The following is a 10,895-nucleotide window of genomic DNA, read 5'->3' on the forward strand; positions in this document are numbered from 1 at the left end:
TCATAAAATAATAATTAAAGAATGATAATTTTTTTTATTTTTTTAATAAATAAATCATTGGTTAATAGAAGGAAAAAAAAAAAAAAAAAATTGGTGACGATCCACGTTCCATGTGTGTTTATGCAAAGTGTAGCTCACCTCAAAGCTTACGAATTGACCATCACTTTCAATAATTGCCCCCCACACCTCAGGCTAACTAAAGGTTTGCATCTACATTGCTTGTGTTACAAGTGAGTGCGCAGTCCATTCTCTGTTTTATGCATATACTTTTTTTTCCCCACTATTTTCTTTATATTTATAAAGCAATAATTCCCCTTTGAATAAAGTTAAGGATCCTGCTTAAAAATTTTGTTGGGAGTTATCGCTCCCAGTTTTTTTTATTAATTAAGAAAATTTTATTTAATATTTTGTGAATTTTTTTTCAAATATTTAAAAATATTAAAAAATAATGTGAAAAAATAAAATAAAATTTAAGCCTAACGAGCCCTCAGCGGTGGCAGTCCCCTTCTGCCTTTTGTTTTTAGCGTGAAAAGTGAATAAAAGAAAAGGAACAGAAACTGAGATGACGTTACAACTTTTACAGAAAATACTTTATAGAAAAAACAAAAAAACCATCTCTATAATACAGAAAATACTGAAGTGGTACTCATTTGTCTCATCAAAACTAATTTACGTAAGAAAACGTGTAAGAAATGCAGAGCCACTCTAACGAAGGTTGAGTTGAATTTTTTTATAAATAATAATGTGTTAAAATAATAAAATAAATTTTATAAAATTTATTCAAAATAAATTTACGATATGAATATAAATTTAAATATATTTATAAAAAATTGAAAAGAATTGTAAATCTTGCATATAAAAAAATGTTTAGTTAAAAAAAATTATAAATTCTACGTGTTAAAAAATTCAGAATTGAAATGAATTTAATGATTTAAGAATTAAAAATTTAAATATTAAACTCAACTTAAAATTAGATTAAACTGAATTGAATTTAACTTTCAAATGGCACCTAAGTCATAATGTCACATTAGAAAAATTAAAAGAAGGCAAGCATCCCTTATCACACAAGAATGCCTTCAATAAAATTGAGGGAGAGAGAATAAAAAAAACCATGTTTTCCTCTTAAATGAGATTTTGCTGAACAGGGAAAACAAACTTGCATCTACAATGTCAGTCGATAGGCCATAATGTTACACTTGTATAGAGTACCATCATAAACTTAAACATCTGTAGTACAAAGGTAAGATAGTTCAAAAGACTGGCTTCTCTGCCATGACCACTTAGACTTGTATATATTGAGTAAAAATACATAGCAATCAATCTCAATATGACATTCGGCCGGCATTACATTTTAGCAACAACTCTTCAAGGAACATCCCTTCAAGAAGTAAAACAAAAGATCGATCGCAGAAATGTTCGGTTCCACAATTAGTGAAGATGGCACAACCCAAAGGCAAGGAAACAGGCTGCAACTGACAACTATGAACTATGTATTCTCATTGATACATCACCAACAAGGGTTAATCCTGTAGAGTCTGTATATTGCTTCATTATACAAAATTATTTAACTTAAATCTTCTGTATCTTCATTGGAACTGGATTATCCACCTCACTCTCACTACTTAAACCATCATTTGTACCCATGGGCAAACACTTTTCTTTCACTGAATTCTCATGAAAGTGATATTTGCCAAATTTAACCTGTAGTTCCATATCATCCGTTATTCCTTCTTTGCGTTTTCTTGTCCCATCAGCTGCTGTTGCCTTCATCATACCATCATCCCACAAAAATGTGGATTCCACAGCATCAGCCATCTCCAGGTCACAATCAAATTTATCTTCTATTTCAAGCTTGGTAGAACGAAACAGGAGATTTTCATCTAGGTTCTTGCCTTCTGGTTTGAATTCTGAGACAACATACTCTAATCTTGACTTGCAAATTACTGCTTTGGCCTGAAGCTTGGAGATTTCACAATCAAATACTTTGATCCCTTGATCTTCAACAATTAGTAGCCACCCTAGAGATTGCGTAACTTTCTGATTAGACACATTTATGTACCATCATAAATATCTAAAAACCAGAAAACAACCAGGAAGCTCGTATCTAATTAGCTCTCTCCAACTTTTATCCAGTTAACAATGACAGTGAAATTGTTCACTGCATAACACACAGCACCGCCATACTCCACAAAGGATATGGGCAGTCTAGCAACTTTTATGCTCCACTTTTACCATTTTACGCTAGCAGTGTTGCCATATTTTAACATGGAAAATCCAGAATAATGACCAGATAAACATGGCAGAGGTGCTGAACCTAAACCAAAAAGTTAATTAAATTGTAGAGCATATAGATACCAAGGCAACTTACCAAGAAGAGCTACAGGAGTACAAGCATTTGGTTTGCTTATTTTTCCCTTAGTGGCAGTCTGATTAGTGACCCACTTGATCAAATGAGAGGGTAAGCAAGATTCAGAGAAGGCATTAATATAAGATAAGGCCTTGGCCTGGTTACCTCTTTCCCTGGGGCAAATCACAACACAAGATTTATCAGATGAAATATATTTAAAAGCAACTGTTGCTTCATAGATGCAACTGTCATGTAATCTTACCTAACAGACCGTATGGCAGTTTCAGTAGTGAACGTCCATGTCAGAATAAGATTTTTCAAATGTTTGCCAGCCAGCTGAATCCCTCTTGGAGGTTCAAGGAATGATTTCCCCAACCTTATAACAACATCATACAGAACTTCTTGTAAAAGAGCATCATCTTTAGAACTCTGAGAAACATACAGATTTTGTATTCAGAATAATGATAAAACTGACATTTTTCTAAGAAGGGATAAAAATGAATGTCAATAGCAATAAACTCTACAACACTACAAGTAAATAGCTAACTGTACCAAGGAAGAGAAAGATACTAACTATGGATTATCCCGAGTATTTAAAAAGGATAATGGTCAACTGACAAATATTAAAAGAAGGCTTTTTGTATGTTTGTTTAGGCAATTACAACAAGGGTCCCTAATCATGTGACCTTCCCTCTATCCTATGATTATGAGGGTGAGAGACAGCATTTGGTGGAAGGCTACTGGCTGCGAAGAGCCGCTAACTGCTGACCCATTAAGAGCTAATAATCCTGATATAGCAAAAAACCAGTAGAAATCTCCACTCCAATCACTTGGGGTGTTTGGCTAGAGATGTTAATATGTGACACGACTCATTAACCAAACACGAAGACAACACAAAATTACCAGACTTGAATTTGGTATAAATGGATTCGGATCAAAACGAATTGACCCGTTAAGACATGATTAATAAGCGGATTGATAATGGGTCAACCCACAATTACCTATCTAAATTTTATTTCAAGATTACAATTTTATTAGTGTTGAATTGTAATATTAGTATTTCTCAATATGCTTATTTTTTATTGTTGGGATCATAATTTTAGACCCATGCTTATATTTGTTATTGTAGGATTTATAATATTGATTTTATTATAGATTAAAATTTGAAAAGTATTAATATTTTTTGTTAGTAGTTAGTCTTTTTTTTTTTTTTTAAAGATATCGTGGCTACTATTAAATATATATTTTAGCTTTTATACAACATTATATAATTAGGTCAAATGGATTATACGTGTTAGTTCAATCTATTTACAAGAAACGAGTTGAAAATGTCGTGTAGTGTTGACCTATTTCTAATTAATTATTAAACGAATTAAAACAAGTGACCAAAAATGACCCATTATTTAAATGGTCGGGTTAGGGTACCTTTTGACTCGTTTAGCTTAACAGATCGGTTTTGGATTGACCCATATAATCAAATGTCTAAGACTTGACATGACCTGCAAACACTAATTGCCACTCCTAGGTTTGGCTACATAAATCCTTATTTGGTATGGCATAGTGTGGAAAAATGGGAAAAAATGAACAAAAACATAGGACTATATGTGAGCCAATGAATATCCTTAGGACTAGGAAGATTTTACAATTAATTAATAATGGTCTAGCAAGGCTTGTGAGGCTTAGGGCTTGACAAAAATTAAGGCTGACGAGAATGCATCAAGGCATTGGGTACTTGACCAGCACATGAGACACATCTTGACATTTAATTTTTACTCATGCTTTAATTGGAAAAAATAAATAAATAAGCCTTAATGATGCATTTTTTTTTACAACAGTACTAATTAGAAACCCAAATCTGTGTCATTCTGAGATTTTAATGTTGTGCAATTGTGTATCACACATCGTGAGATGACCAGGAGTTTGTCATTGGTTCCCAATCTTATCTCCCCATATTTACTCCCAACCTTCAAACCTGTTACTTTCCTTTATAGTTCTAAAATTTAATCTTGAAGGAGAAAAAAATACATTAATTTAGATTAAGTGATGGAATTCCCATCTGACTTAATGAGAGGAGAAAAAGGTTTTCCTAAACATAATGCATTGTAATACTAAGGTACGAGGACAGTAAATTAAAGCAAGATGTAAACATACTGACCAGCAAGGAGGTGAAAAGCAAATTTGGCTCTAACAGCGTCTTGAGAATGGTATCTGATATGCACCAAAAACGAATAAGGAGATATGTAGATCACTAATGAAAAATGGAATGGAAAAAAAATCATTTTGTTCTGACTCTAAAGAAACTTCATTATTTAGAGAGAGATGGGGCAACCCAAAAAGAGAGACACTTCAAGAAGTGCCCATTTAACTCCTCCGAGAGACAGACAATGCACCAACTTAATCGTGACTACGGTATTTCAGCCGAACAGGAAATAAAACTTTGAAAAATTAGTGACCGAACCAATGGGTTTCAACCAGTTAGTAAGTCCCTAACACATCCAGTGAAGTGAGTATAAGGCTATCAATACCGACTGTGAATCATGAATATGCAATCAGAACTTGAACTCTCCAGTTATAACAGGAAAAGTGAACATAAGTTCATAACACCATGCCGACTTACAAAAAAATACAAACAATACGGAAATATACTTGACAAAAGAAATAACAAACGAATCGAAGGTTTCAAGCAAGATTGACTCTCACCAAGAAACCAAAAGCTACCAAACCCAGTTATCATCTGAACCGTGCAATTGCACACATCCTTCTCCAACTCTACTCTTGAATTACCCGAACAAAACTTCAAGCACAACCTCAACAATAAAGCTTCACACATCACGACCCCAGCTAAGTAGCCAAACCCACATCCCATCCCAATCCCCTTACGGACTTCCTCACTTACAAGGGGGAAAAAAACTTTCAGCCCATCCCCAACCTCAGTTCTATCAACCATCCACACACGTAACACATCCGAGAAACTCGAGTTCAAACCTAGCAGTCCCTCTTCTTCTTCTTCAAGCTCCACACCGCAACAAATGCTACTATAACTAACAACTCCCTCAAGTAAATTCTCCACCTCTCTGTCCAAATTCTTCTTATCAAGCATCAAGCAGTACAACTCGTGAATAACCGGAGCGAGAATGGCAATTCTTTTGGAGTGGCCGCATTGAGAGGAACAAGAAACCAGTAACTGGAACAATTCTTTAACTACCGTGACTCGTTTTGAGGAATAATCTTGGGCTGTGAGCTTGGCCGCGTGAACTGTTAGTGCCGAATAGAACCAAACAATTTCAAGTGGTGGATCGGGTAGAATTTGTATTAATCGGGAAAATATGGAGCTGAAACTTGAGAAATCGGTCACGCCCTTTCGGTATTCAGCCATGAACCAGTGGATGGACTCTTGTAGCATGGGTTGGTATGGGTCTGCTGGGTTTGGGTAATTGGAAGGCTTTAATGGAGTTCCGTTCATCTTCAGAGTGTGAAATTGAGACAGACGAAGCCAGTTATGGGGGATTGGGGAGGAGTCGAAGGAAATGCAAAACCCTAGTTTTCGGGGTGATGTAGGAAAATGGAAATTGGGAGGGAAGTTTGGGCATTTTAGTAATGCGAGTCATTTTGAATTTGAATTTTGAAGCGAAAAAACATCTAAGATAGGCTCGGATTAAAGTGAAGTGAAAAGTGAATGGGATCACAGGGGATTGAGGACACGTGCAGCTATGGGAAGAAATAGCGCAGAGCCGTTATTTTATTTTTTTTTATTTGTAGCAAAGAAAATAAATTGTATTGATGGAAGCTCTGCAAAAGAGATTGATAGTTTCGGATAGTGACAAATATTATGAATAGTAGTAAAATTATAAATAATAATAATAATAAAAGATTAAATATTAATAAAAAATAATAATAAAAGATTAAATATTAATAAAAAATAATAAATAGTAATAAAAATATATAAATAATAATAATAAAATAATAAATAGTAGTGGAGTATATTAAAAAGTGTTGAGGTATTTTCAGTACTCAAATATAGCCAATTTGAATCTCTTCTATATCAATTATTATTTCATTTCCTTCAAAGCATATTTAGCTAAAATATGAGCTATAATATTATCTTCTTTTTAATATGTTCTACCCTCCATTCCTCAAAATAGTTCAAAAAAGGTTTAATTTTCGAGATGAGCATCCCAATACATGTTGTAGTCGCGTGATTGGTGTCTAAATGAAGAATAACTTGAACCACTTTACTAGCATCTCCCTCTAAAATTATGTTCCTTAATCCCAGCTCTATTCCAAAAATTATAGCTTGCAGAGCTACAATAGTTTCTGCTAGTTAAGGGTCGGGAAAGTACTCTTTTTTCATCCTCATGGTAGCAAGTATAACATCATTCCAGTCAAGTTTTCCAATCCCAATCTAACAATTAACTTTATCAATCGAGGAATCCCAATAAATTTTGAATACATTAGGTGGAGGAGGCTCCCAACCTAATTGCCTTGCTGGAAGATTAGTAATCACACTGGTTGTGATAGGCACCACTTGTTTTAGTTCTTGGAGCAGTTCTTGGGATAGATGGACCAAAGTATTAGGAGGGATAAATATATCTTGAAATACAAGCTCATTCCTCCTCCTCTGTAGCTTCCAAGCTATCACAATCACTTCTTCCAATTATTCTGTGTTAAATTTCTCAACCAACTCTTGAAATGTTGCTAGAAAGCTCTGATTGATCACTAAGCTTTTTATGAGTCTTTTTGGAACATTGTCCCCAAACATCTCTAGCTTAGGCACATTCCCATGGCACATGTTCTATTGATTCTGGTTCCTGAGTATTGCAGATTGGACAAGTAGAACTCTGCACAATATTCCTCTTCATCAAATTCATTTTGGTTGGCATAGCATTATGGCAAGCTCTCCATAAGAAAACCTTGACTACATTTGGGATGGCTAGCTTCCATAGCCTAAAGCCAACTGTTACTGTCCTTCCTAAAGTTTGACCTTGATTTTTCCTTTGCAGCTCTCCTTAAAGGTGATAGGCATTTTTAACCGAAAAGCTCCCACTAACTGAACACCTCCATATTAACTAATCTTTGTTATTGCATTGGCTAATAGGAATTCTAGTGATAATGTCTGTTTCATCCTTTTGAAATATCTCATTAACCAATGTTCCATTGCTTCAGGTCTTTGTCAATAAGAGATGCAACTTTGACTTTTACTCCTAGGAGTTTAACACTGCTTTGAGGTCTGAATGTGGTAAATTGAGGTAATCATTTATCTACCCAAATTCTAATTGTGTCATCATTCCCAATCCTCCATATAATACCTTCTTCAAGCAGATGTCTTGCAAAAAAAAAAAATACTTCTTTAAATATGAGAAGGCCTGCTACCAAGTTTAGCTTATGTGAGCATAATACTTGACTTTTAGGACTCTAGCGGCAAGAGATTGAATTTGATGAAGAGATAAATGATATTTTGCATTTTTTATTTGGGTAAGTTTTGTGTATTTTTTTAAGTTGAAAAAATTGAATAAATTAGAGATATACATAAAAAATAATAATTTTTTAATAGAGTATCTTGTATTTTTCAAAGAAAATATACATGATTTACATATTTTAATACTGTATCTAACATTATTCTATTAAAAAATATGCAAAATCAGCTCATGTTAGCTCCCCTTCTAACAATCCAACATGCATCAAACATGGGGAAAGTTATCCTAAGACCATCTCCTAAGTGGTACAAAACAGGGAAACCATAAAAATTGGCCTTGTTTGTTTTTAGAAATCATCTCAAATAATCTAATTTCATCTAAATTATTACAATTTTCTCAAATTTTCAAATAAAATATAATAAACAATTAAAATTTTTCAAATTTCAAGATAAAAATAATATTAACAAATTATATTATAATAATATTTTAACTTTATAATATTTTTATTCAACTTTTATCTCAATTCACTATCCAAACCAACCCATCATTCAATATTAAGGTCTACGTTCACAAATCTTGTGGTAGAAAATTTACTATAAATGATATTAAGTATATTAAGTATAATTTTTTTTAGTTTTTCTTGGTTCTTTGGTGATTTTAGTTTTGTGAAAGTTTGGTCTATTGTTTTAAATGTATTCCTCCACCACAAGTGAGGATTCTTTGAATAAAATGGAGGTGCTATCCTCCTTTCATTTAAAAAAGAAAAAATACCTCTACAACTATTCTCATAGAAGTAAGAAGAAGCTGTCTCCTATCCTTCCATTCTTTCAGAAGTGGGAAAAAGCTTCTCCGTATGTAGAGGTAAGAAGCAGCTCTCTCATCTCCTTTGCTAATTTTAATAAATGGTACAAAATAGGGAAAACATAAAGATCGTTGTTCAATATGAAAGTTTACATTCACAAATTTTACATATGAAGATAGGGGAGTATAAGTAAGAAGTCGGGAATTTTTTCTTCATTTGTTGACCTCCTTCCCTCTTTTAAGTCGAGTGTCTTGCTTTATGTTTAGCATACGTTTGGACGTTGAGATGAGTTAAATTAAGTTGTAAATAGTAGTATTCTATAGATTCCATTGAGATGAATTTAACTTTTTTAAACTGAGATAAGTTTAACTTTTTAGATTCAAATATATAAAATAAGTTGATATGAGTTTAGCGTTTTTTTGAAAAGTTGAAAAGGTAGTAGGACCTCTCAATGATTGGTTTGAGACGAGCTGAGTGTGATTCAACAATCAAACACAATAGTCGTATGTTCGTATGTTAGCTTTGTTCTATCTCTAGCTTTAAGCCACTATCTCTAGCTTTAAGCCACTAATTCGTTACTTCTTGAATAGCCTTTAATGGTTTGTAAATAATAGTAAAGTAATATAAGAATCAAGATTATATAATTTATCAACTTCTAACAAATTGGAACTTCCCCAACCCAGCATGATGCTCCTTCTCATTTTAAAGCCAACTTTGCAAGTGTGCGTGCTACCTGATTGCCCTCTTTGTGAATAAATGCCACTATCCAATCCTCAACTTGCTTTAACAGTTGCTTAACATTCTCAATAACTTGTCCATTCCATTCCCAGTTTTCTTCAAATTTTTGTACTTCTTTGATGATAACTTCTGCATCATCTTCCAAAGTAACTCTATGGAATCCTAATTCTTGACACAACATCACAACTCTTCTGAAGGTCAAACTCTCTGGCAGGCTTGGACTATAACTCCCTTGCATCTATTCATGAAAAGCAGCTAGAATCTCTCAATGCCAATCTTGAGCTACAATCTCAATACCCATGATGTTGTTATCTGAATCTATAGCAGCATCAAAATTGACCTTAATGCAATTTTCATTGGGACTCTTCCACTTATCTCTACCTCTTCCAGTAATTCTTCTGTTGGAGCTGTCTTCTGAAACATGTAGAGCATTTTTTAACTCCTCCAAATTTGTAATGGCTTTATTTATCACCGTTTTAGGCCCCATGAACTTATCTTCAAAAACCAGTCTATTTCTTGTGTTCCATATGTTGTGCATGATTACTGATATTTGTTTTCATTTAATTATTCTTAAACCTGACGCTTCTTTTCCCACATCTTATAAGATCAACTTCATTACTCACCCATTCTACACTAGACTTTCTTCTTCTGCCCATACATCTGTAACAGCAGGACAATTCCACAAGACTTGCCTATAAGAAGAAGACTCAGTAATTCATGACTTACCCACTTAAGGGCCAAGGTAGCTATCAAGTCTCAATTTAGCAACATGCCCCTCAATAAGCTCCCTTTTTTTCCCTCTTCATTATTTTTCATAATGATAAAAATCAGATTGACTATTCAAGAGGGTCACTCAATGCTTTTTTTTTTCAATTATTTTAAATAACTTAAGAAATTTAAAGTTATGCTTTTTAATAATTTTTTTAAATATTAGAAAATAATTTTCATATTATATATATATATATATATATATTTTAAGCGTGCCTCACGATTTATAAAAGATGATGATATAAGCACTAAATTTAATTGGATTACTTGTACGTGTTTGTAGATAGGCTTATGAGATATATTGCATGTTGGGGATTGTGGTTGATAATAGAACTTTTATTTTTGAGTTTTGCTACATACAAGTACAGTCGCGCACTAATCTATGTATCAATACTAATTTATTCATACTTAAAATTTAAATTAATACTGTTTTCAATAAAATCTACTTTTTGACCAATCATATCACATTAATGCATAGATTAGTGTACAATTATACTTACAACTATATTTTTCCTTTATTTTTGGGCTTATAACTTATAACTTAGTTAATAAATCTTATTATCAATTTTTTTACTGTTTGGTAACTATACATCTAAACCACTTTCAAACATATTACATTTATTTTGAAATAAATTAAAAAGTGATTTTTGAAATGAAAATGACATAAAAGAACATTTGATCTTTTAAAGATTATGACCATATTCTTAATAATTTAAAAGTTATAATTATCAAAAAGTTGTATGGGTATTTTTATCAATTAATAATCTTTTTAAAACTAGAACTACGTTCAGCATTATTAGAAAAAACATGTTTGAAAAAATAATTT

At 32.9% G+C, this 10,895-nt stretch overlaps 1 protein-coding gene across 1 annotated transcript; it reads right to left on the minus strand.

The window, feature by feature from the left end:
- Positions 1-1,178: 1,178 nt before the first annotated feature.
- LOC122299770 lies at positions 1,179-5,970 on the minus strand. The gene is made up of 5 exons (XM_043110205.1): positions 5,048-5,970; positions 4,503-4,555; positions 2,610-2,776; positions 2,369-2,520; positions 1,179-2,018 (listed from the first exon to the last, which is right to left on the minus strand). The coding sequence occupies exons 1-5, from the start codon at positions 5,808-5,810 to the stop codon at positions 1,570-1,572; spliced, it is 1,584 nt and encodes a 527-aa protein (XP_042966139.1). The 5' UTR covers positions 5,811-5,970; the 3' UTR covers positions 1,179-1,569.
- Between the last annotated feature and the right edge of the window lie 4,925 nt (positions 5,971-10,895).

This window comes from Carya illinoinensis, chromosome 16, assembly GCF_018687715.1.
Source record: "Carya illinoinensis cultivar Pawnee chromosome 16, C.illinoinensisPawnee_v1, whole genome shotgun sequence".
NCBI classification, from domain to species: domain Eukaryota; kingdom Viridiplantae; phylum Streptophyta; class Magnoliopsida; order Fagales; family Juglandaceae; genus Carya; species Carya illinoinensis.

What these genes read in the sequence shown, in the direction of transcription:
- LOC122299770 (XM_043110205.1), bottom strand. Translation starts at nt 5,810, where the DNA reads ATGAACGGAACTCCATTAAAGCCTTCCAATTACCCAAACCCAGCAGAC. An exon ending in TGGTAGCTTTTGGTTTCTTG is followed by an intron (nt 4,556 to 5,047) that starts GTGAGAGTCAAT and finishes GGTGCATATCAG; the next exon opens with ATACCATTCTCAAGACGCTG. An exon ending in ACTGCCATACGGTCTGTTAG is followed by an intron (nt 2,521 to 2,609) that starts GTAAGATTACAT and finishes GATTTGCCCCAG; the next exon opens with GGAAAGAGGTAACCAGGCCA.